The sequence below is a fragment of the Rhamphochromis longiceps genome, linkage group LG3 (assembly GCF_057381845.1).
Source record: "Rhamphochromis longiceps isolate RC_006_pf linkage group LG3, R_longiceps_female_GT1.1, whole genome shotgun sequence".
In the NCBI taxonomy this organism is placed as follows: Eukaryota; Metazoa; Chordata; class Actinopteri; order Cichliformes; family Cichlidae; genus Rhamphochromis; species Rhamphochromis longiceps.
In genome coordinates, this window is record NC_140559.1 from 11232321 (window position 1) to 11256876 (window position 24556).

At 42.5% G+C, this 24556-nt stretch overlaps 1 protein-coding gene across 2 annotated transcripts in view; it reads left to right on the top strand.

Moving 5' to 3' along the window:
- LOC146672900 (protein NLRC3-like) overlaps positions 1-23519 on the top strand; it is a 45863-nt gene extending 22344 nt beyond the window's left edge. Inside the window, exons 3-9 of one of the 2 annotated variants that reach the window (XM_085401456.1) lie at positions 2214-3984; positions 5408-5581; positions 7184-7357; positions 7549-7722; positions 19065-19238; positions 21911-21957; positions 22106-23519. In XM_085401456.1, coding sequence (XP_085257582.1) covers positions 2214-3984; positions 5408-5581; positions 7184-7357; positions 7549-7722; positions 19065-19238; positions 21911-21957; positions 22106-22644 — 3053 coding nt within the window. In that variant the 3' untranslated portion in view covers positions 22645-23519. Of the gene's footprint in view, positions 1-2213; positions 3985-5407; positions 5582-7183; positions 7358-7548; positions 7723-19064; positions 20610-20656; positions 21312-21910; positions 21958-22105 lie in introns of those variants that run through there. The other variant, XR_014910387.1, reaches the window with a different exon arrangement.
- Positions 23520-24556: the final 1037 nt, after the last annotated feature.

Sequence of the window (24556 nt, forward strand, 5' to 3'; positions counted from 1 at the left end):
GTCCTTCCCCTAAACCATGATGGTGAACAATCTTTGTCTTCAGGTCATTTGAGAGTTGTTTTGAGACCGCCATGTTGCTACTCTTCAGAGAAAATTAAAAGAGGAGGGACACTTACAGTTGACCCCCTTAAATACTCTTTATCATTATTGGATTCACCTGTGTATGTAGGTCAGGGGTCACTGAGCTTACCGAACCAATTTGAGTTCCAATAATTAGTTCTACAGGTTTTGGAATCATTAAAATGGCAACAGCGCCCAAATTTATGCACCTGCCTGATTTTGTTTAAACAATTATTGCACACTTTCTGTAAATCCAATAAACTTCACTTCTCAAATATCACTGTGTGTGTCTCCTATATGATATATTTAACTGACATTTCTTATCATAACAACCAACGATTGATACAGGAAAATAATGACTATTAACAGGGTCGCCCAAACTTTTGCATCCCACTGTAGTCTGCTTTTACTGACTGTGACACTAAATGAATGTTAAAATCACCCACAATAATTATTTTATGTGAGCTGAGCACTAAATCATATAAAAACTCACAAATCAGACAGAAACTCTGTGTAAGGCCCAGGTGGATGATAGATGATAACAAAGAAGATTAGTTTTTGTGTTTTTTGATTTGTTGATTAATTATTAAGTCATGTCTGGTAGTTAGAATGACTCGGGGGTGTTGATTCATTTAAACTAACATAATCATCCTGCTGCAACCAGGTTTCTGTAAGGCAGAGTAAATCAATTTGTTGATCAATTATTAAGTCATGTACTAACAGAGACTTGGAGGAGAGAGACCTAATATTTAATAATCCACATTTCACTGTTTTACTCTTTGGTTCAGATGTGGATACTGTATTGTTCTTTCTTTGTAATTGTTTATGTTTAAGTTGTTTGTTGCTGGTTTTTAGTTTGTTTTTTGTCTGTTTGGGAGCTGACACAGTCTCTATGGAGATGGGTTTTTGGGGGGGTAGCAGGAGGAGAGAAGCTGCAGAGAGGCGTGTAAGACTGCAACTCTGCTTCCTGGTCCCAACTCTGGATAGTCATATTTTGGGGGGTTTAATAAATTTGTCCATATTTCTAGAAATGAGAGCTGCTCCATCCAAAGTGGGATGGATGCCGTCTCTCCTAACAAGACCAGGTTTGCTCCAGAAGGTTTGCCAATTATCTATGAAGCCCACATCGTTTCTGGGACACCACTCAGACAGCCAGCAATTTAAGGAGAACATGCAGCTAAACATGTCACTCCTGGTCTGATTGGGGAGGGGACCAGAGAAAACTACAGAGTCCCACATTGTTTTGGCAAAGTTGCACACCGATTCAATATTGATTTTAGTGACCTCCGATTGGCGTAACCGGGTGTCATTACTGCCGACGTGAATTATGATCTTACTGAATTTACGTTTACCCTTAGCCAGCAGTTTTAAATTTCCTTCAATGTCGCCTGCTCTGGCCCCTGGAAGACAACTGACTATGGTTGCAGGTGTCTCTAGCTTCACATGTCTGAGAACAGAATCACCAATTACCAGAGTTTGACCCCCGGCGGGTGTGTCGCCGAGTGGGGAAAAACGGTTAGACACATGAACGGGTTGGTGGTGTACCTGGGGCTTCTGTTTAGGACTATGCTTCCTCCTCACCGTCACCCAGCCAGCCAGCCTGTTTCCCTGGCTGCTCGGCACATTCCGCTGAGGGAGAGCAAGTGGGCCCTATGGTACCTTGTTCCCTAACTACAGGGGCCTGACTAGCTACGGGTGTTTCAAGGGTGTGACACCGACCCAGTTGACACCAGTTCTGCAAAGAAGAATGAAAGAAACTGTGTAAAATTAGGTTTACCAAGCTTTAAGCATTATAATCAAAAAGACTTGCAGCTGTAATTGCTGCCAGATGTACTTCCACAAAGAATTGCGGCGAGACTATGAATTATTATGTATGGCAACATTTTATTAGTTTTTAATACATTAACAAGAATTCCAAGCATGCGTGTCTTACATTGTCATTATGTGGTATTTTATTTTTTTAAAAATTGACCTGAGAAGTAAATTTACCACATTTTGAAGGAATGCATGACAAAATGTGAAATAAGTGAAAGGCTGTGGATACACTTTATCTGTAGCTTCTATGTAGGGACCCTTTTGGTCAGGTAATGTTTTGACTGTTTCTGCCCAGGCATTGATACTGACATGTTAACCGCTTTTGTTTATTATTTCAGAGGCTCTTGAGTGTCAGATTAACTTCAAGTTAGAACTGAAGAAGAAGTTCCAGTGTGTGTTTGAGGGCATCGCTAAAGCAGGAAACCCAACCCTTCTGAATCAGATCTACACAGAGCTCTACATCACAGAGGGAGGGACTGCAGAGGTCAATAATGAACATGAGGTCAGACAGATTGAAACAGCATCCAGGAAACCAGACAGACCAGAAACAACAATCAGACAAGAAGACATCTTTAAAGTCTCACCTGGAAGAGAAGAACCAATCAGAACAGTGCTGACAATGGGAGTGGCTGGCATTGGGAAAACAGTCTTAACACAGAAATACAGCCTGGACTGGGCTGAAGACAAAGCCAACCAGGACATCCAGTTCATATTTCCATTCACTTTCAGAGAGCTGAATGTGCTGAAAGAGGAAAAGTTCAGCTTGGTGGGACTTGTTCATCACTTCTTTACTGAAACCAAAGAAGCAGGAATCTGCAGCTTTGAAGACTTCCAGGTTGTGTTCATCTTTGATGGTCTGGATGAGTGTCGACTTCCTCTGGACTTCCACAAAACTACAATCCTAACTGACCCTAGAAAGTCCACCTCAGTGGATGTGCTGCTGATAAACCTCATCAGGGGGAAACTGCTTCCCTCTGCTTGCCTCTGGATAACCACACGACCTGCAGCAGCCAATCAGATCCCTCCTGACTGTGTTGGCATGGTGACAGAGGTCAGAGGGTTCACTGACCCACAGAAGGAGGAGTACTTCAGGAAGAGATTCAGAGATGAGGAGCAGGCCAGCAGCATCATCTCTCACATCAAGACATCACGAAGCCTCCACATCATGTGCCACATCCCAGTCTTCTGCTGGATCACTGCTACAGTTCTGGAGGATGTGCTGAAAACCAGAGAGGGAGGACAGCTGCCAACGACCCTGACTGAGATGTACATCCACTTCCTGGTGGTTCAGGCCAAAAGAAAGAAGATAAAGTATGATGGAGGAGATGAGACAGATCCACACTGGAGTCCTGAGAGCAGGAAGATGATTGAGTCTCTGGGAAAACTGGCTTTTGATCAGCTGCAGAAAGGAAACCTGATCTTCTATGAACCAGACCTGACAGAGTGTGGCATCGATATCAGAGCAGCCTCAGTGTACTCAGGAGTGTTCACACAGATCTTTAAAGAGGAGAGTGGACTGTACCAGGACAAGGTGTTCTGCTTCATCCATCTGAGTGTTCAGGAGTTTCTGGCTGCTCTTCATGTCCATCTGACCTTCATCAACTCTGGACTCAATCTGCTGGAACAACAAACAACGTCCATGTGGTTTAAATCATCTCTCCACCAGAGTGCTGTGAACAAAGCCTTACAGAGTCCAAATGGACACCTGGACTTGTTCCTCCGCTTCCTTCTAGGTCTTTCACTAAACAGCAATCACAATTTTCTACAAGGTCTGCTGACAAAGACAGGAAGCAGCTCACAGACCAATCAGGAAACAGTCCAGTACATCAAGAAGAAGCTCAGTGAGAATCTGTCTGCAGAGAAAAGCATCAATCTGTTCCACTGTCTGAATGAACTGAATGATCGTTCTCTGGTGGAGGAGATCCAACAGTCCCTGAGTTCAGGAAGTCTCTCCACAGATAAACTGTCTCCTGCTCAGTGGTCAGCTCTGGTCTTCATCTTACTGTCATCAGAAAAAGAGCTGGATGTGTTTGACCTGAAGAAATACTCTGCTTCAGAGGAGGCTCTTCTGAGGCTGCTGCCAGTGGTCAAAGCCTCCAACAAGGCTCTGTAAGTAATATTAAATCAGGCATGATCAGTTCAGAGAACACTTAAAAATACATAAAAATAGGGAATTAAATGATCATCACTCACTTGGTCAACTATGATACCTTTAATGTTTCAGTCCAGCCGGTCAGCATTTCTGAGAGATTTTTGTCTGTAGCTCTTATCAAAGGACAATCCAGACCCAGCCTATAAGACTATGGGCTCTGATCCTTCAGCCCCTCTTATGGGTTCATTATCCTCAGCTTGCTCACTTAGTTCTTTTTTTCTAAAGCATATACCTCAGTTATGTTGTGGAAACTCTTAAATAAAACTGCAACTACCAGCTAAGCGTGTCTTTTGAAGTGAGGTTTATTAAAAGAAAGAAATATGAAAAACACTGCAGTGGAGAGAACGTTCAGATCAAACACCAAACATTTTTCTGAGGAGGCACACCACCCTGAAATATTTTATATCTGCCCAAACACTCTTAAACAAAGAACATTCCATAGCATATCATAAATCTCTATACCTTCAGTCCAGCTCATTCTTTACCCCCTCCTACTCTAACAAAAGTTACGACCACCCATCACCTCATTAAGAGCAGGATGTCTGGAGATTTTCAAGTCTCAAGTGGACCGTCTGTGAAGATGCAATAAAACCTAAGGCCCAATTATGAAAACATTCTACATGCATACAACTGGTGTCAGGAGTCATCTTGCTAAACTAAAGAGATATGATTAAAATATGTGATTAATGCATGAGAAAAGAAATCTGCCACCAGTTACAAGATTGTATCTTTTCTTTTTGTTTATAATCCAAGTTCTGGTTTCTGTCTCACCTTAAGTACACACTCATTTTTTTATATAATTCTCTGCTATGGCTGTCCTGATTATATCCAGTATAGAGGAAAAACCTTGGGCATCATAATTAAAATTGCCGTCAATGTCCTGTTTCTTGTCAGTAACTGAAATTGTCCAATCGAAAACACGTTGGTATTTAGGGAGGGCAGGACTTTAAAAGGCAGCTTGTTTTTGACAAAAAAAAAAAAAACAAGAGTCTGCACCAAGTCCATCATGTGAGCAATTATTTACAACCACATTTACTGTAATCACAGATATTAGAATTAATAAAGTGACCAACAGTACTGTAGTAAGTTTAGTACTGTAGTAACTGTAGTACTCACTGGCCTGAGCCAGCAGACACTGAACTAGTGTCACTAAATCTACCCGCTCTTCTCTGGTTTCCATTTAGATACACTGGTATAATTGTGTTTAAAATGAAATATTTTTCTTCTGTTAGACTTAAGTTCTTGAACATTTTTTTAATTTAATTTTGCATTGTAGTGTACTCATTTGTACTCATTTGATTACCTAGGTTCATCATATAAAGTGATTATATTTGATAATAGATATTGTTTTGTTGTTCTCGTTCTTGTTGTTTTTTGCAGGCTGAGCAGCTGTAACCTCTCAGAGAAAAGCTGTGAAGATTTGTTGTCAGTCATCAGCTCCCAGTCCTGTAGTCTGAGAGAGCTGGACCTGAGTACCAACAGCCTCAATGATTCAGCTGTAAAGCTTCTGTCTGCTGCAGTGGAGAGTCCACATGCCAAACTGAATATCCTGAGGTCAGATCAGAATTTGTATTCTCTTTTGTTTGTTTATATGTTTGTTTTTTGTTTTTTGTTTTTATCAAGTGAGAAAATTTAGCCAGTAAAGGTAAACTTTACCATTTATTGTTGTTTTGTACAATTTTCATTCATTTCTACACTGAACAAAAATATAAACGCAACACTTTTGTTTTTGCTCCCATTCCCCATGGGATGGACGTAGAGACCTAAAATTCATTCCAGATACACAATATAACCATCCCTCCCAAACAGTGGTCACAAATCAGTCCAAATGTGTGGTAGTGGGCACATCTGCCATATTGAGATAATCCATCCCACCTCACAGGTGTGCCACATCAGGATGCTGATCTGACATCATGAGTAGTGCACAGGTGTACCTCAGACTGCCCACAACAAAAGGCCACCCTGGAATGTGCAGTTTTGTCTCACAGCAAAATGCCACAGATGCCACAAGCAATGAGGGAGCGTGCAATTGGCATGCTGACAGCAGGAATGTCAACCAGATCTGTCGCCCGTGCATTGAATGTTCATTTCTCAACCATAAGCCGTCTCCACGGGCGTTTCAGAGAATATGGCAGCACATCCAACCGGCCTCACAACCGCAGACCTCGTGTAACCACACCAGCCCAGGACCTCCACATCCAGCAGGTTCACCTCCAAGATCGTCTGAGACCAGCCACCCAGACAGCTGCTGGAACAATTGGTTTGCACAACCAAACAATTTCTGCACAAACTGTCAGAAACCGTCTCAGGGACGCTCAACTGCATGCCCGTCGTCCTCATCGGGGTCTTGACCTGACTCCAGCTCGTCGCCGTAACAGACTTGTGTGGGCAAATGCTCACATTCGATGGCGTCTGGCACGTTGGAGAGGTGTGCGCTTCACGGATGAATCATGGTTCACATTGTTCAGGGCAGATGGCAGCTGAGAATGTCCCAGTTCTTGCATGGCCAGCATACTCACCGGACATGTCACCCATTGAGCATGTTCGGGATGTGCTTGACCGGCGTATACGACAGCGTGTACCAGTTCCCACGAATATCCAACAACCTCGCACAGCCATTGAAGTGGAGTGGACCAACATTCCACAGGCCACAATTGACAATCTGATAGACTCCATGCAACGATGTGTTGCACTGCATGAGGCAAATGGTGGTCACACCAGATACTGACCGGTTCTGGGTCCCCAGACCCCCAATAGCGCAAAAAACTGCACATTCCAGGGTGGCCTTTTGTTGTGGGCAGTCTGAGGTACACCTGTGCACTACTCATGATGTCAGATCAGCATCCTGATGTGGCACACCTGTGAGGTGGGATGGATTATCTCAATATAGCAGATGTGCCCACTACCACACATTTGGACTGATTTGTGACCACTGTTTGGGAGGGATGGTTATATTGTGTATCTGGAATGAATTTTAGGTCTCTACGTCCATCCCATGGGGAATGGGAGCAGTAACAAAGGTGTTGCATTTATATTTTTGTTGAGTGTATGTTAAAGTGAAGTTTTACTAACCTACTCAGCACAAAACAAACAGGATTAGTTATTACACCTTGATTACACTTTAACAGCAGTCTTTCTTAATGTTTTTATTTTCAGACTCAACATCTGTGAAATCTCAGAGAAAATCTGTGAAGCTCTGTCCTCAGTTCTCATCTCTGGGTCCTCTAGTCTGACAGAGCTTGACCTGACCATCAAAAACCTGCAGGATTCAGGAGTAAAGCTTTTGTCTGCTGGAGTACAAAGTTTAAACTGTAAACTGAATGCTCTGAGGTCAGATCAAATGTCATTTTTTTTTTTTTAAACGAAATTAAAGATTTTGTCCATGTTTATCCATATGATGTTGTGTCTTAGAATATTAAGGTTTCCTTTAAAAATAAAAAAAGATGCCACATGTAATGTAGTAATATAATAACAAACTTTACATGAGTATTTGTTTTATAGTTTGTCTTTTATTTTTTTAGACTGACTGGTTGTAATCTCTCAGAGACAAGCTGTGAAGCTTTGTCCTCAGTTCTCAGCTCCCAGTCCTCTAGTCTGCGAGACCTGGACCTGAGTAACTCTGACCTGCAGGATTCAGGAGTGAAGCTTCTGTCTGCTGGACTAAAGAGTTCACAGAGTGCAGTGGAAACTCTCAGGTCAGGATTCAAACTTTTCCACATATGATCATTTAAAATGTGATTATATTATTGATTGACTTATTAATAGAACTTTCAGCTGAACTGTCACTTCATATTATCCTCACAAATGGAATTATCAGGAACCTGCTGGAGCCACACACCCAGTTTAGGGGTCTCTGCCTGAGTGCTGCAATTACCACTGGGACCACTGTTGCCTTCACCCTTCACAACCTCTTGAGCTCAAAACATGTTCCACATTGCTTTGATTACTGCACTTTGATGTATTCAAGTCTTTATTATAATTCACAGCATCCATCCATTCAGGCACCCATTTTTCTAACCACTTATCTACAGCAGCAACAAGAGCTCCGTGATGTTATAAAGTTGGAGTTCGGGTATACCTTGAACAGCCTACCAGTCCATCACAGGGCAGTGTATATTTATACTCATTACTTCACAAATCAAATATTCACGTTAAATGTATAATCTTCCTTTCACTCAATGTTTCATACATTAGCTGTAACGATACATGACCTTTTTTTTCCTACTACATTATAAACATTGAAAATGCATCTATGAGAAACTATTTTCTGCAGTGATGAGCTAGCAACATCACACTAAAGGTGATTCAGCCTCTCTTGCCCTGAAGAAGCATGAGCAGCTTTTCTTTAAGTCCACTCGGTCCCTCCACACTAGCCCAGGACTGGTGAGGCAGACAACCCTGTTGATAACTGCCAATGGGACAAGGGAAGTCTGGGTCTGCTCTTTGCCGCTTTTACCTCTGTGGCTCTTCATGTGGCTGTCCTTCTAACCCAGGGGTGTCAAACTCCAGGCCTTGAGGGCCGGTGTCCTGCAGGTTTTAGATGTGTCCTTGATCCAACACAGCTGATTTAAATCGCCAAATTACCTCTTCCACATGTCTTGAAGTTCTCCAGAGGCCTGGTAATGAACTAATCATTTGATTCAGGTGTGTTGACACAGGTTGGGATCCAAAACCTGCAGGATACTGGCCCTCAAGTCCTGGAGTTTGACACCACTGCTCTAACCCGTCTCAATGACAGTGGGATATGTCACTTGCATTGTGACAGTGCTTTTTCTCCATTCCCAGCACCTTCATAGGGTATTGGTCCTGTTAGAGCCTCTGGACATGGTACCAATGGTTACTTCCTCTTTAAAAGCTGGGTTCTTTTATTTATTGCCTTTGACAAACAAGTGGCCACTTTTCATCACTCATCCAAGTGACTTCTTCAGTCTCAGCTGACTGCAGGTTTCCCCAATCTTATAAACAGTACATTTGCATAATGACTGAAACCAGCTCACTGCAGAAACAATGGGCTGGGAGGTCAGTTCCTTAATCTTAATTATGCAAATTCTCATTACCATTGATCAACAACCACTGACCAAAACCCACTGATCAAAACCCACTGATCAATGGCCATGAGTACCATTCAGAGTTGGGGAATGGCTGCAATCACAGCATTGTAAGATGGTGACAGATGTACCAAAAAGGTGTTTGACTTTACTGAGAAGGCTCGTCTAGCACAGCACAAGAAGACTAAGACCAGGCAACAAAGGAAGTTTGACTTACTTCTTGTACGTCGGAAACCACCGCAAAATACGGAGAGTGTCCTCAGTGGCTAGAAGAGAGAAGGATGTGATACCGAGGATGTGGACAAGTGGGTGAAGAATCTGTCTGACAGACAGTTCACCCAAACAGAGAAAAACATCCTTGCTAAAGGGTTGAATTTTGCTGTCACACCGAGACAAATCCCGCTAGTGGAGCTGATCACAGCCACAGAAACTGTAAGCCTTCTCAGTAAAGTCAAACACCTTTTTGGTACATCTGTCTGTGAAGGTTCTCAGTCATCCAGGTCATCGTAGTCAAAGGAGCTTGCAAAGAAAAGCGTATGGACTTCTTTAAGTTGCTTGAAGACGTTTCACCTTTCACCTCCTCTCCCTGGCTGATTGGGACCCACACCCAGTTTCACAGCTTGGCTCAGGCAATTAGAGGATCATCAGGGGGTCCTTTTGTCCCTCTGTGGGGGGAAACTCCCACTAGGTTCAAATCTGGGACTCTCCACCATTTGACCTTAGAACTGAAGAAGCTTCTCGGATGAGAGGTGAAACGTCTTCAAGCAATTTAAAGAAGTCCAGACGCTTTTCTTTGCAAGCTCCTTTGACTTTTTGGTACATCCTTCGCCATCTTACAGTGCTGTTAAAGCAGCCATTCCCCAACTCTCTGTGAATGGTACTCATGGTCATTGATCAGTGGGCTTTGGCGTGGAATTACTAAATTTAGATACCCAGTGGTACAAAATACCATTAACTTTGGTCCCAGTGCTGATTGTCTTTTTGTTTGATTCCATATACTTAACTCATCTGTTTAAGCCAAGTTACCCGCCTGACTCTCATTCACTCTGTCACACGCATGCAGACTTTTTCATGCACAGAGGCACAGGGCTCCCTCATCCCATCTTTTAGAGAGAATGGGTAATTATATAAACAGCTTTCAGCGAGGCAGGGATTAGGTCCCAGAGAAAGTGATGCTGTCTAATGCTGGCATATCTCTATCACATACTGGAAAACAGAGCAGGAAGAACCAGGAAGAACATGGAGCGTGTGTGTGTGTGTGTGTGTGTGTGTGTGTGGTATCTAAAAATAAAATAACCAAAAATAGAGAGGACATAGCCTAACATATGAAACAGGAAAAGATCACTGTGTAATCCATTTATTTCAACAAAGTAACTGTATTCTGAATACCACCTTTTTAAACAGTAACTGTTGGGTCTGTGTTTCCACAAGCCCCGCTAATTCTAGAGACTTATTCATCATGAAGAAAATAAGACAGTCGATCGATCGATTATTTGAGCAAGGGAGGCCTCGTCTGTGTCCACCACGAAAATGACCCCCAGATCTGACCTCCTCCTGCTACCTTTTATTGAGACACAATTCACACAAAACACGTCAGAACAAAGCCACGCCCACATGGTCCTAAGACAAGGCATTTGTATGTATATGTGTGAACTTCTGTAAGAATGTGTATGTGTGTGTGTGTGTGTGTGTGTTATGTGAGAATGTGTGTGTGTGTGTGTGTGTGTGTGTGTTATGTGAGAATGTGTGTGTGTGTGTGTGTGTGTGTGTTATGTGAGAATGTGTGTGTGTGTGTGTGTGTGTTATGTGAGAATGTGTGTGTGTGTGTGTGTGTGTGTGTGTGTGTGTGTGTGTGTGTGTGTGTGTGTGTGTGTCAGACCTCCTGCTGACCAAAGGGTCGTAAACCCAGGAAGCTTACATCAAAAGAAGCAGATCTTCCAGATAAGATGTATCTGCAATAAAACATTTCACCCCCCCACCAGAACCTCGAGAATCTGGGGGGAAGGACAGTGGAATTTCTTTCATCAGAGTTAAACACTGTACAAATGGTAAACATAAAAATGACAAACATTTAACAATTTAACTCTAACAGTAACTGAATATAGATACTTATATTTTGTATTTTAAATATGTAATGTATGTAATGTATTTCGTTACTCCCCAACACTGTCTGTGTAAAGATTTATGTTTCTAAAGTGAAACAGTGAAAAATAACAGTACTGTTAATAAATTAATATGTTGACGTGTTACGACCCCCTCTGCTAGGCGTCAGGGAGGGAGTAACATACACGAGCCCCCAACACAAAACTGAGTAAAGCAAAAGGTTTTAATTACAAACTTTAAACAGAAAACCGACAGGGCTGTTCAACAGACCACTGGGCAGACAATTATTACATAAAGAAAGAACAGTCACGAGTAAAAGTTAAAGGGTAACTAAGGCAGGCTGGCCGCACACAAAATAAAAGCTAGGGTTTTAACTAAGGCAAGCCAGCTTCACAAAATCCTACCCACAGCCAGCTAGCAGCTCAAAACTCTAATCAGACTAAGTTTAAAGCATGCACCAAGATTCGACAAAGTTCAGCAATATGAACAAGTTCAACAAAAGATCGACGAGGGAGGCACGAAGGGCAAACTGCATGTTTAGTCCTAAGCAGCAGCCACTGAGTGAAGGACCTCCAGCCTTTTGTAGCCACAGGTGGGCACGATCAGCCACTGATTGCCTCTTGGAGCATCACGGGATCCCCGGGCAGCCAATCGTCCGTGTGGTCTGGCACACTTCATTCTGCATAAGAGAGGGTTGGCACGGGTCTCCCAGTAACCAATCACACACGAGTCCTGGAACACATTGATTTACCTAGAGGAAGGCGGGGCCACCTGAGGCCAGAGGCCGTAACAGACGTTGTACAGAAAGGCCAATTTTGGCACACATCTGTCCTGAATTCGTGAAATGACAAATGACCACAGGTCCAAGTGTGTCAAAACAATGATTTTATTAAACACACGTGTGGAGGAAATACACCGTCACAATCCTCAGCATAAATCCCCCCAAAAAGCATACTTAAAATGTTTTTATATGTCATGTTTTTATATCTCATGCATCAAAGCAGATACATAACATGCATAAGTTACAGTAACCACAGCTTTTCTGCTGACAATCTTTGACGCACACTCAAAAAGACATTTTCTCCGTCTCCACGCCAGGTGCTTCCTGTAGATCTTCTTATTCTCACTTATCTCTGGAACATCAGAAGCACATCCTACAAAAACTGTTGCTTATGCAGGCACAAAACGCAGTTACAAGAAAAATACGTCTTAACTCTAACCTAGAAATGTGTCTATATAATGTCTGTGTACGCAAGCGAGCTGTCACGACCTCACTGCATTCTGTCTCACCTCTTACCTCACCAGATAAAGCTTGTAACCTCCTACCAGACAGAAGGCCAACTCCTTTGTAAGCACATTTTCCCATAGGTGTAATAACATGATTGAAACTGTATGTTTAATAAATGGAATAAATATTTAATCAAATGCCACTGCTCAAAGCTTAATAACAGGATATAAAAATAAACACAATATAGAAATGATATAATCCCCACAATTCAAGTCAAAAACACATCAAACTTTAAGAGGTTTTTCCAAGGATGAGGAAGCAGACTCAGCCCCAAAACAGCTGAATATATGGATGGTTCCCACAGCAACCACAGCAGTGTGCTCTCAGTATACTTAGTTGTATAAAGGAGTTCGTGGTGTGTTGCACTGAATAACTAAGCAGCTGAAACAGCCTCATGTATGTTGACACAGGGAAAAAATAGTGTGCTGTTCACAGCAGTCACAGCTCGCTGCCTTCAACAGTCTCTTCCTTCCTTGTTTGGATGTCACTGATATCATCTTCTGCTCTCCCACTGACCACCTGTTGGAGGTAGCATGCTAAGATGGCTAACAGCAGCATCAGTACATGTAGTCCTTAGTGATGGAAACTGGAACCATGAAGTCAGTGATGCTGGAATAAGCCTCTCCACAGTGACACTAATGGTCACTATCATGACTCTTTGATGATATTCTGTAAAACACTGACAGACAAAAGTGTTGGACAAATCTGAACAAGTCTACTTATTATACACGACTGTCCATAATTCTGATGGACACATGTTTTGGAGAAACGCCCTCCCCCTGATGATCCTCTAATCACCTGAGCCAAGGTGTGAAACTGGGTGTGGGTCCCAATCAGCCAGAGTTTCGGGTGAGCTCATTGTGAAACCTGGCCCCACCTTATCATGCGAATTCCTGAGATCAGATGGCCCAGGATGTGAGTGGGCGTTAAGGCGTCTGGGAAGGATCTCAAAACTGGATTATAGATGGCAGAGAGTTGGTGTCGTAAACCCCGCCTCTGTTCAAAGATGGTCGCTCACAGTGGACATAGATGCTTCTTTCACTCCTCTTTCAAACCATCTGTCCTCTCTGTCCAAAATGTGAACATTGGCATCCTCGAAAGAGTGACCTTTATCCTTAAGATGCAGATGGACTGCTGAGTCTTGTCCTGTGGAGGTGGCTCTTCTATGTTGTGCCATGCGCTTGTGAAGTGGCTGTTTGGTCTCTCCAATGTAGAGGTCTGGGCATTCCTCGCTGCACTGTACAGCATACACCACATTGTTAAGTCTGTGTTTTGTTTCTATTTTCTCATATTTTACTAAAAAAAATTAAAATAGTGTTATTTTGGCAAACTTTCTTGGTTTATATCATCATATAGGGACTCCTCAAAACAAGTTAAATATAAAAGATCTCCTTTTATCTACATTTGTCTTCTAGCCATAATTCTGTGTGTGTTACAGTCATTTTCTAACACTCGGAAATTTGGAGCCCTGGGTGATTGTCTGATAATATTTACTGTGAATTAAAAAGGGGGCATATTTACATTTAACTAACTCTACAGCTTCAGAGTCTGTAAGAAGGAACAAATAGTAGTATAAAGGCTTCTTGCATGGCTTCTTTATATGTGACATTGTAGCTGATTTAAGGCTGTTCGTGTGGGAACGTTTCTCAGCCTTGACTCATTTCATAAGGAATGATCCAGCAGCTCACATAAGACCATAAAAATGGTTAGTTTCAAATAATGCCAGGCAAAAATCGCATTCACATCAAATAAAATCAACCCTGTTAACAGTTCCTCATGTTTGAGACTGTCCACACTTAAAAATATTGAAGTTTTGAAAAAAAAAAAACATCACTTTGTAAATGTTCTTACTTTACAGAGTCAAATTATCTCTGTGGTCTAATGTTTAAATTGATACTGGTTTAACTTTCTGAGTCTGTGTGCGTGTGTGTGCAGTGTTGCCAACTTAGCGAGTTTTCAGACCCCTTAGCGACTTTTTTTCTAAAGAAAGTCGCTAAAAAAAGACGTGAAAGCGCGTATCGCTTTTACACTCAACAAGCAGCGGGTGCTGTAACGCAGTCAGTTCTTCTTTTACTCTTATGCTGTTTTGTGGATCACAAGGTTTAAAACTACTTATAAACACACACACACAGTAACTCCATCAGAGCGCCTATTTCGGGTCACTTTTGCCGGTCCAAGCCCGGGTAAAGGAGCAGGGTTGGAATTGTGACATTAAAAAAAACAATAATTGCTAAAAGAAATTAATTTGTAAAATAAATAAACTCAATAAACTCAATAAACTCTAAATGCATTTAGGACGTTTTTTACTCACTTTATGTCTTGATGTCTCTGCCACGATGTTATTTCTCTCTCCAACAACGTAGGTTACAATTACATTAGCATGATCAATTATGCAAATTAAGCGATGACGTCATTTAGCGACTTCTAGCGACTTTTAGGACAACCAATAGCGATTTTCCTTACTGAGGAGTTGGCAACACTGTGTGTGTGTGTGTGTGTGTGTGTGTGTGTGTTTAGATGTTTTTGTCTGAGCTCCCATTCAGCAGCATGTTGGAATGACATGTACGAACATGTTTGAGCTGCAGGCAGCTGTGTGTATCAGGTATCACTTGGGAAATGTGCGTATGTGTGAAGTAATTACAGCCACTGTGCAGCACAGTGTGCTACTGACTGTGTGTGTGTTACCATGACTGAACAGCATCTGCAGACATATGTAAGTCCTTAGATATACGTGCATGTTTGAGTATGTGTGTCTCTTCTTGTATTTAATAGTGATGTGCGGATCGATCCTGAAATATCGATTCCTCCGATACCAATCATTTATGTTCTAGAATCGATTCTCACATTAAAATATTGATAGTTTAGTAATTTAGAGTAAATTTGTAGTTTATCATTAACAGGAACACAGTGGAAAGAAACGATAACATTCGGATTGTCTACATTCAAAGGAACTACTTCCTCTTCCGCCTTTCATAGTCATGTGCGAAATACGGCTGTATAAATGTCTCGCAGCCCCTTGGCGTGCGCACTCACGACAATGGCTGAGCGTAATTGTGCGGATGTATTTTACCTCCACAAACAGCTGAGACGTGGTTTGGATACATGTGGCAAAAAAAGTGAGGTGTTGTGGCCATACTTGCCAACCTTGAAAAAAAAAAGAAAAAAAGAAGAAAAAAAAAAAGAAAAAAAGTCTGTGTTTTGGAGTTTTGTCTTTCAGGTGAACCAGTTTCTGTCTGAGCGTGTTGCTGGGTCTGAAATACACTGGGATGTCATGCTTGGAGAAAACTCTCCTGAGTTTCTCTGATACGCCGGCTACATAGGGGATGACAATGTTGTTGCGTCTGTCCTTCTTATCCTCCCTCGCTGGTGTCTGGTCTTCTTTTCTGTGCCTCTTTGCTGACTTTAAGAACGCCCATTTAGGATAGCCGCACGTTTTGAGTGCTTCCTTTACATGTGTGTGTTCCTTCTTTTTTCCTTCAGGCTTAGAGGGAACATGTTCTGCCCGGTGGTGTAGGGTCCTAATTACTCCAAGTTTGTGTTCCAGAGGGTGATGGGAGTCAAACAGGAGGTACTGGTCCGTGTGTGTGGGCTTCCGGTAAACTTCGATGTTGAGGTTGCCGTTCTCTTCAATGTGCACGGCGCAGTCCAGGGAAGGCAAACAGTTGTCCTTTGTGTCTTCCCTGGTGAACTTGATGTTTTTATCCACAGCGTTAATGTGCGCAGTGAAGGATTCCACTTCTTGTGTCTTGATTTTGACCCAGGTGTCGTCCACATATCTGTACCAGTGGCTGGGTACTCTTCCTTTGAAAGAGCCAAGAGCCTTCCTTTCAACTTCCTCCATGTAAAGGTTGCTGCAATAGGTGACACGGGGGAGCCCATGGCACAGCCATGTTTTTGTCTGTAAAAGCCTTCGTTGTACTTGAAATATGTAGTGGTGAGGCAGAGGTCTAACAGTGTGCAGATCTGATCGGGTGTGAAGTTGGTCCTGTCCTCCAAGGAGCTGTCTTCTTGTAGTCGTTTTCTGACCGTCTCCACGGCCTCCGTGGTGGGTATGCAAGTGAAGAGAGAGACTACATCAAAGGACACCATGGTTTCATCTGGATCCAGGGTAAGTTTCTGGACCTTGTCGGTGAAGTCGGTGGAGTTCTTGATGTGGTGTGGGGTGCTCCCCACGAGAGGAGCAAGGATGGTAGCAAGGTGTTTAGCAATGTTATAAGTGGCTGAGTTTATGCTGCTGACTATGGGTCTGAGTGGGACCGCTTCCTTGTGCATTTTAGGAAGTCCGTAGATGCAGGGTATGGCATCCCCTGGGTAAAGGCTGTGATATGTAAGGCGGTCAATAATTTTGTCCTTTTCAAAGTCTTGAAGGCAAGCTATAACTTTCTTTTTGTAGCTGCTTGTGGGGTCTCGCTTTAAGGCTTCGTAGGTATTGTTGTCACTGAGGAGAGTAGTGATCTTTGTATGGTAATCTGTAGTGTTTAGGACCACGGTGCATCTTCCCTTATCAGCTGGTAAAACAGTGATGTTGTGGTCTTTGCTCAGGGAAGCGACGGCCTTCTTTTCCTGTATTGTGAGGTTGGATGGAGGGACTTTGGCACTGGAGAGGGTGGCTGAGACTTTCATCCTGATTTGCTCTGCTTCTGTCTGTGATAATTTATTAATCCGTATGGCGGTTTCTGTGGCTGTGATGAGGTCCACTATGGGCAACTGTTGTGGAGAAATGGCAAAATTGAGTCCTTGAGATGCATTATGTTGGTTTTTAGGTTTTCTGGGAGTTTGTGTCATCAGGCTTGTTCTACACACTGTCAATCAAAGCTACAAGCTGGCATGGCGTTAGCTTTGATTTGGAATCACTTTTAAAAAGGTAGATTTCCATGAAAAGACTAAATGTGTTTTCTTTCTTTATACAAAGTTCATTCCATTTTCACAGGCTCATTCTGACCAATCAGAAGCCTCCATTTCATGCACATTGTAGCAACTTCCACAGTCGCTAGAGGCCGAGGATGGAGCCTGCCTATTTGCATGACACGCTGTCAACTTTACGCAATAATGCGAGAGGTGGAATTGCTTACTTGTTTATTAAAGTGCTTTGAGAGTTTACAGAGTAATGTGATCGGCTCACGATTCAGACTCTTAAAACATCACAGGCTCTAATGCAACAAGGGGAAACTCGTTGTGCAGCGGTCAACAAAAACTACGGCTACCCAGCCCTCCTCTCTGTCAAAATCAAACCAGTGAATGACAGACTGACAACGCCCACTTAATTTCACCGCTAGCACCCACGTGACTTCCGTTACACATCACCATAGCAACCAAACAAATGAAAACCCAGTGATCATCAAAATTCAATACATTTAATTATGGCTCCTACACACATCTTTAAGTCGTCCTCTGCTGAACATCTTCTGAACCATTAAGAAACTTTCCTGAACTTTATCTTCTAACACTGGCCTGATGTTTCACTGTCAGTCTGGAGTTTGGCACATAGTGTTTGTATGCAAACTGTAGTGGGTCCTGGGCATGCTGTACCTGTGGTCGGAGGACGTCAAACCTGTTGAAGACGTAGTTGAGTTTGTTTGCCTTCTCCACATTCCCCCCCAATGTGCTGTTCTTGGTGTTGTGGCCCGTGATGGTTTTCACATCATTCCATTCCTTATGGAATTCCTTATGTCACGTCACATGACTCATACATTTTGATTAGCACCCAAAGAACTAAAGAAAGGCTAAAAGGATGTTCAGCCAATCAAATCCCTCCTAGGAACAGGAAGTCTAGAGAGGAAATGGAGCAGAGAAGGAGAATCACCAGTTTAAATGTCTGAATTTTAAACTGGTGACCCTCTAAAGAGGCTTTTATTGACTCTTTCTGTTTTCATTACAGGTTTTTTCACCATTTAAACGTTTTAATATCAGATTGAGAAATAACTTTTTAGTTATTTCTACATTTGACACAAATAATGACTTTCTGACTTGACTTTGGACTAATCTAACAACTCAGCCTGGCTATGTTGGACTTGGTGTGGAAGCAGCTCCCAGTTTGAGTTCAGGAGACAGACACCCTCTCTACTTTGAAGATCAGCTTCAAACTTTCCTTTTTGATAAAGCTTATAGTTCGAGCTGGATCAGGTGACCCTGAACCATCCCCTAGTTATGCTGCTATAGGCTCAGGCTGTTGGTGGACTTCCCATGATGCTCTGCTTTCTTCTCTGTCCTTAACTTTTGTCTTCTGTCTCCTTAGTTTGTGTTTTGTTCTTGTCTCTCTGAGCTCATCTCTTCTCTTTCCCCTCACCCTGCAACCAGTCATGGTAGATGCTCCTCCTGGAGCCTGTTTTCACTGGGAGGATCTTTGTGTCAAAGGGAGTTCTTCCTTCCCACCATCACCAAGTGCTGCTCACAGTGGATTGTCTGATGGTTGGGTCTTTCGCTCTATATTGTAGGCTGTTACCTTATACTGCTAAACAGCTTGAGATGACTGCTGGCGTCTGTTGGGAATTGTCACTTATACATAAAGTTACACTGAATGGATGTAAATTGATAGATGTTATTGTGACAAAGAGAAAATGATTGTTGACAGATGGATTGTTGTTTTGTGTGTCTGCAGTCTGTCAGGCTGTCTGATCACAGGGGAAGGCTGTACTTCTCTGGCCTCAGCTCTGAGCTCCAACCCCTCCCATCTGAGAGAGCTGGACCTGCGCTATAATCATCCAGAAGCCTCAGGGATTAAGCTGCTGTCGGCTGGACTAAAGGATCCAAGCTGGAGACTGGACACTCTCAGGTATGGAGAGAATGTCTAATAGAGGAGGAAGAGATGGAAACATTTCCTGTGTCCTTCACTCACTTCCTGTTTGTTTCCTGCGGCCTCCAACCTACTTAGCAGTAGCTGGCAATTCCTATTCACCTAAAATTAGCATTAGCCACTAATGGCATTCTACTAAGCATTAATCCCTCACTAATATAACGCTAATTCACATCAAATTAGCTTTAGCTGCTAGCATCAGCCAACTTAGAACTAGCTGCAAACATTGTTAAAAGGGAAGTGAAAAGTTTTAGCATTATTGGGTAATGCTAACTCGCATCAAATTAGCATTAGCTAATAAAAGCAGCCTTCTTAGCATTAGCCGCTCACATTGTTATAATGCAAGGGGAAAGAGTTAGCATTAACGGATGATGCTAAGTCACGTCAAATTAGCTTTAACTAGTAATGGCAGCCTACTTAGCATAAGTCCTCACATCGTTATAATGCAAAGGAAAATAGTTAGCATTATTTGATAATGCTAATTCACATCAAATTAGCAATAGTTATTAACGGTAACACACATCACATTGTTAAAATTGAAGGAAAAATAGTATAAGCATTAGCTACTCATATTTTTAAAATATAAGAAAAACATTATTAGCATTAGCGGATAAATTAGCATTAGCTAATAACGGCACCCTATTTAGCATTAGCCGCTCACATTGTTAGAAATTAAGACAATATGGTATTAGCATTAGTTGCCAATGCTTATTCACCTAAAATTAGCATAGCCACTAATGGTAGCCTATTTAACATTAACTCTTCACATCACAGGGAAAAAGTTAAAATTGAATGAAAAATACTGTTCACATTAGCTACTCATATTGTTAAAAAGTACGAAAAAACATTGTTAGCATAAGCGGATAATGCTAATTCACCTCAAATTAGTATTAGCTAATAACGGCAACCTACTTAGCATTAGCTGGTCACATTGTTATAAAGCAAGAAAATATGGTATTAGGATTAGCTGCCAATTCCTATTCATCTAAAATTAGCGTTAGCCACTAATGACAGTCTACTTAGCATTAAATCCCGACTAATATAATGCTAATTCACATCAAATTAGCATTAGCTGCAAGCATCAGCCTACCTAGCACTAGCTGCTCACATTGCTATAAAGCAAAGGAAAACAATATGAGTATTAGGTTCTAATGCGTATTTGCCTTAAATCAGATGTAGGTGCTAATGGCGGTCTACTTAGCATTAGCAGCACAGATTGTTGTAATGCTAGGGAAAAGAGTGTTAGCATTAGCCGTGCACATTTTTTAAAGTTAAGGGAAATAGTGTTAGCATTAGCTACTCACATTGTTAAAAAGTAAATGTTAACATTAGTGCATAATGCTAATTCACGTCAAATTAGTATTAGTTAATAACGGCAGCCTATTTAGCATTAGCAGATAATGTTGACCCTGGCCCATTGGAAAAGTTCAGAACTAAAGATTTAGGAGTGTTTCTTGATAGCTCTTTCTCATTTGAGAAACAAATAAATTCGGTTATTAAAACCAGATGTAAGGTTTATAGTGTTGATTGTCATTTATGCTTAGAAATATTTACTCATATATGCTTAAAGTTTTATAATCGATTGCATAATGATAGAGGTTTGATCCTTAGTAGTCTGTAAAGACTCTGTGTGCCTTCCAGAGTGCTCTGGCATGCACACACCACTTGGGGTCATGAGAGAGGTCGTACCCTCTCTTATTGATTTATGGTGTAGGAGGACACCTACTCTGTATGTGCTTAAGTATAAGAGCCCTTTGTTAGGGGGACCGCTGGACTCTTAGCACCAGCTTTGGGGTCACAGGGTCACATCTGGAACACACACACACACACACACACACACACACACACACACACACACACACACACACACGCACACACACACACACACACACACACACACACACACACCTACACTATGCACAGACTGGTACTCTTTGTTCATACCTGTGTAAGACGTCATATGTTAATGAACTTGTGCATATTCATGTAAGCTCAATAAAGAGCAGTGTTACGAGGGAGCAGACGAGAGCGACTGAGGTCAAGTGAAGGAACGGCGCTGTCACAGTTCTCTCCCTCATCAATTGTCTGCTTCCAGCGGTGGGTCTGTGCTAGACGACCCATCACCAGCTTCTTCCACTGGTTACCAGTACGTGGTAGAATCCACTTCCAGATCTGGTTGTCTTTAAATCTGTGAATGGATTGGCTCCATCTTATCTCTCTTTAACAAAAGAATCCAAGTGGAGCCCTCAGGTCTGCAGATAAGCAGCTTCTGACCAGAACTAGACGTAAAAACAGAGGTGAGCTTTATCGATGGCTGCAGCCAAACTCTGGAACAGTCGCCCTTCACATCAGGTCGTCACCAACACTGGACATTTTTAAAAGCCGGTTGGAAACACATTTGTACTCTGTAGCTTTCAATCCTGACCAGTCTTTATAGTCATTACTGTGTATGTTTCCTATTTTCTCTCTACTCTGTGCAGCACTTTGGCTCAAGCTGTTTTTAAATGTGCTGATAAATAAATGTAGATTTCTTTGAATAAAACAGTGGAGCCGAGCTTTGAGCTCAGTGTGTAACAGTGTGTGTGTGAGAGCCATGTAATGTCCATGTGTGCATGCTGACTGTGCTGCTCTGACCCCCCTCCTCCTTTCAGGGTGGAGCCTGCTGGAGTCCGATGGTTGAGACCAGGTCTGAGGAAGTGTAAGTGTGTTTTTAATGGGATTCATGAAAACAAAGCAGCACACATTCAACCATCTTCATCATGTCAGGAGTCATCATCAAAGTGTCAATCAATGAACAGATGATGGATCAATAACTGCAGCTGGATTGTGTTTGTTCTCTCCATCAGATTCCTGTCAACTCACAATCGACACAAACACAGTGAACACAGAGCTCCAACTGTCTGACAACAACAGGAAGGTGACACGTGTGAAGGAGGATCAGTCATATCCTGATCATCCAGACAGATTTGATGGTTTTTATCCTCAGCTGCTGTGTAGAAATGGTCTGACTGGTCGCTGTTACTGGGAGGTCGAGTGGAGAGGAAACGTTTCTATATCAGTGAGTTACAGAAGCATCAGAAGGAAAGGAGGCAGTAAAGACTGTGTGTTTGGATGGAATGATCAGTCCTGGAGTCTGTGGTGCTTGGATGATGGTCCTCATTCTGTCATGCACAAGAGAAAAACATCCATCATCTCCTCCTCCTCCTCCTCCTCCTCTGTCTCTCACAGAGCAGCAGTGTATGTGGACTGTCCTGCTGGCACTCTGTCCTTCTACAGAGTCTCCTCTGACACTCTGATCCACCTCCACACCTTCAACACCACATTCACTCAAACTCTTTATCCTGGTTTATGGGTCGGTCGTGGTGACTCAGTGTCCCTGTGCTGAGTGGAGTGTAAAGAGTGTCTCCTGTTACAGAAACACTCTGACTGTTGAACAGATAGTTCAGTCTGTACATGTCTGTCTCTTTCACTCACAAACACGTTTTCAGATTCATGGATTCAATCAGTTGATGTTTGAAACTCTTCTAAATGATTCCTTGTAAACTTCTTCCTCTTCAGTCACAAACAAACAGGAAGTGATGTCACATGTGTTCCTGTCCACACAGCAGAATGAGTCTATTGCTGACAGTGATGTACAAACAGAGTGAGCATTTCTGAGGCCCAAAATAAACTGAGTAGTTCACTGAATGAACAATGGACTGTGAGCTCAGCTCCTTCATCATTAGTATGGATTATATATGTATATGTATTATATTAGTATCATATATATCAGGTGCTGCTGCTTTCAGTCATTGTGCAAATGTGCTGTTTGTAAGGTTGTAAAGCTGCAGTCAGCTGAGACTGAAGAAGTCACCTGATCAGTGAGCAAACGTTTCTGAAAACGTCCAGATGAACAGAATCAACCTTTTGGGATCAGCCAGCAATGCAGCATCATTGTTGTTCAGCTTCAGAGGTTTGCAGGAATGAACTGATGACCAGAAACAGCTGCAAAGTCCAAGAAAATACCAGCTGGAGTTCAGCTGCATTTGAAGAAGTCAAAGAAAAGTAAGGATGGCAAAGGGCGACGTTTTCTTCCAAAGAGCTGCAAACATGGTCGACGCCTCATTAGAAGAATCATCTGGACATTTGTGAGGAACTCTAACCAAGAAAGCAACGTCACACAGATCCAACAGACAGTTTCCATGACTGCAAGTGTTGAGTGGAAAAATGCTACATTGCATTATTGCATCCTCTCACCACAGGAGGCGCTGTTGGCACCACTGATTGCTGATCAGCTGTTCTCTGATGATCTGATTGATACTGTGAATAACGGGACTCACTGAACTCTGTGACACAGTGAAGATTACAGAGTTTAACTTCAACATCTGACTGACGTCACACAGACAGAAGGATGAACCAGTCAGGCACAGAACACAGTTACTGGAGATACTGGATCAGCTCCATGTGAACCTCTGATGGAGAAGCTGCTGAGCCAGAGAAACATCAGGACATGACAGCAGCTGCACTTATCTAACAACATGTAGCAGAGCTGATCTATGTTAGAGGATCTATCACAGCAGCTGAAGCCAAAGTCCAACACTGGATACCAGCTGAGCCTGTGCTGAGTGTAGTGTTACAGGAAAAGGGCAGAAACACTGGTAGCTCCCAGTGATGCTGACTGGGGCACAGAGCTGAATGATGCATCATCAGGACACTGTTTCAGTCTGACTGACAGAGAAACCTGTAGCTGTATCTACATGTGAGGCAGAGGCCACACAAGCAGCTTTCTATGTTTCACAGTGACTGAGATCTTCAGTGGGGGTGGACATGCTCCTGTACAGACCTCTGAGGAGAACCAAGGTGCAGTCAAAGAGTCCAGTCTGTCCTCACAGATGTGAACATGTGCTTTCATCAGGTCTGCTGTCAGCTAGCAGGCTCACATCAGAATCACTGTTCCTGAAAAACACAGTCTGTGTGACATCATCAGTCAGCTGATGGTCCCAGATCTGAATGGTTTCTGTCTCTACTGAGGAAGTCAGAGAATATCACTGAGGTGTGGATCAGGTCTGAGTGAGCTGTGGAGGGACAGCTTTAAACAGTCCACAGGTCTCACGTCCTGCTCAGTCTGGTAGCAGATACCTCGTATTGTTCCAGATGTGCTGACATCAGCAGCAGCACAGCTGTGTGATACCATGAATCTCAGTTATTGATCCAACACACAGTAAATACAAAGATCAGGATTTCTGAGAGTAATCATTATGAGTCTGAACACATGATCACTGAATGTTAGTCTCCACAATAATAAGCTAACACAAGCA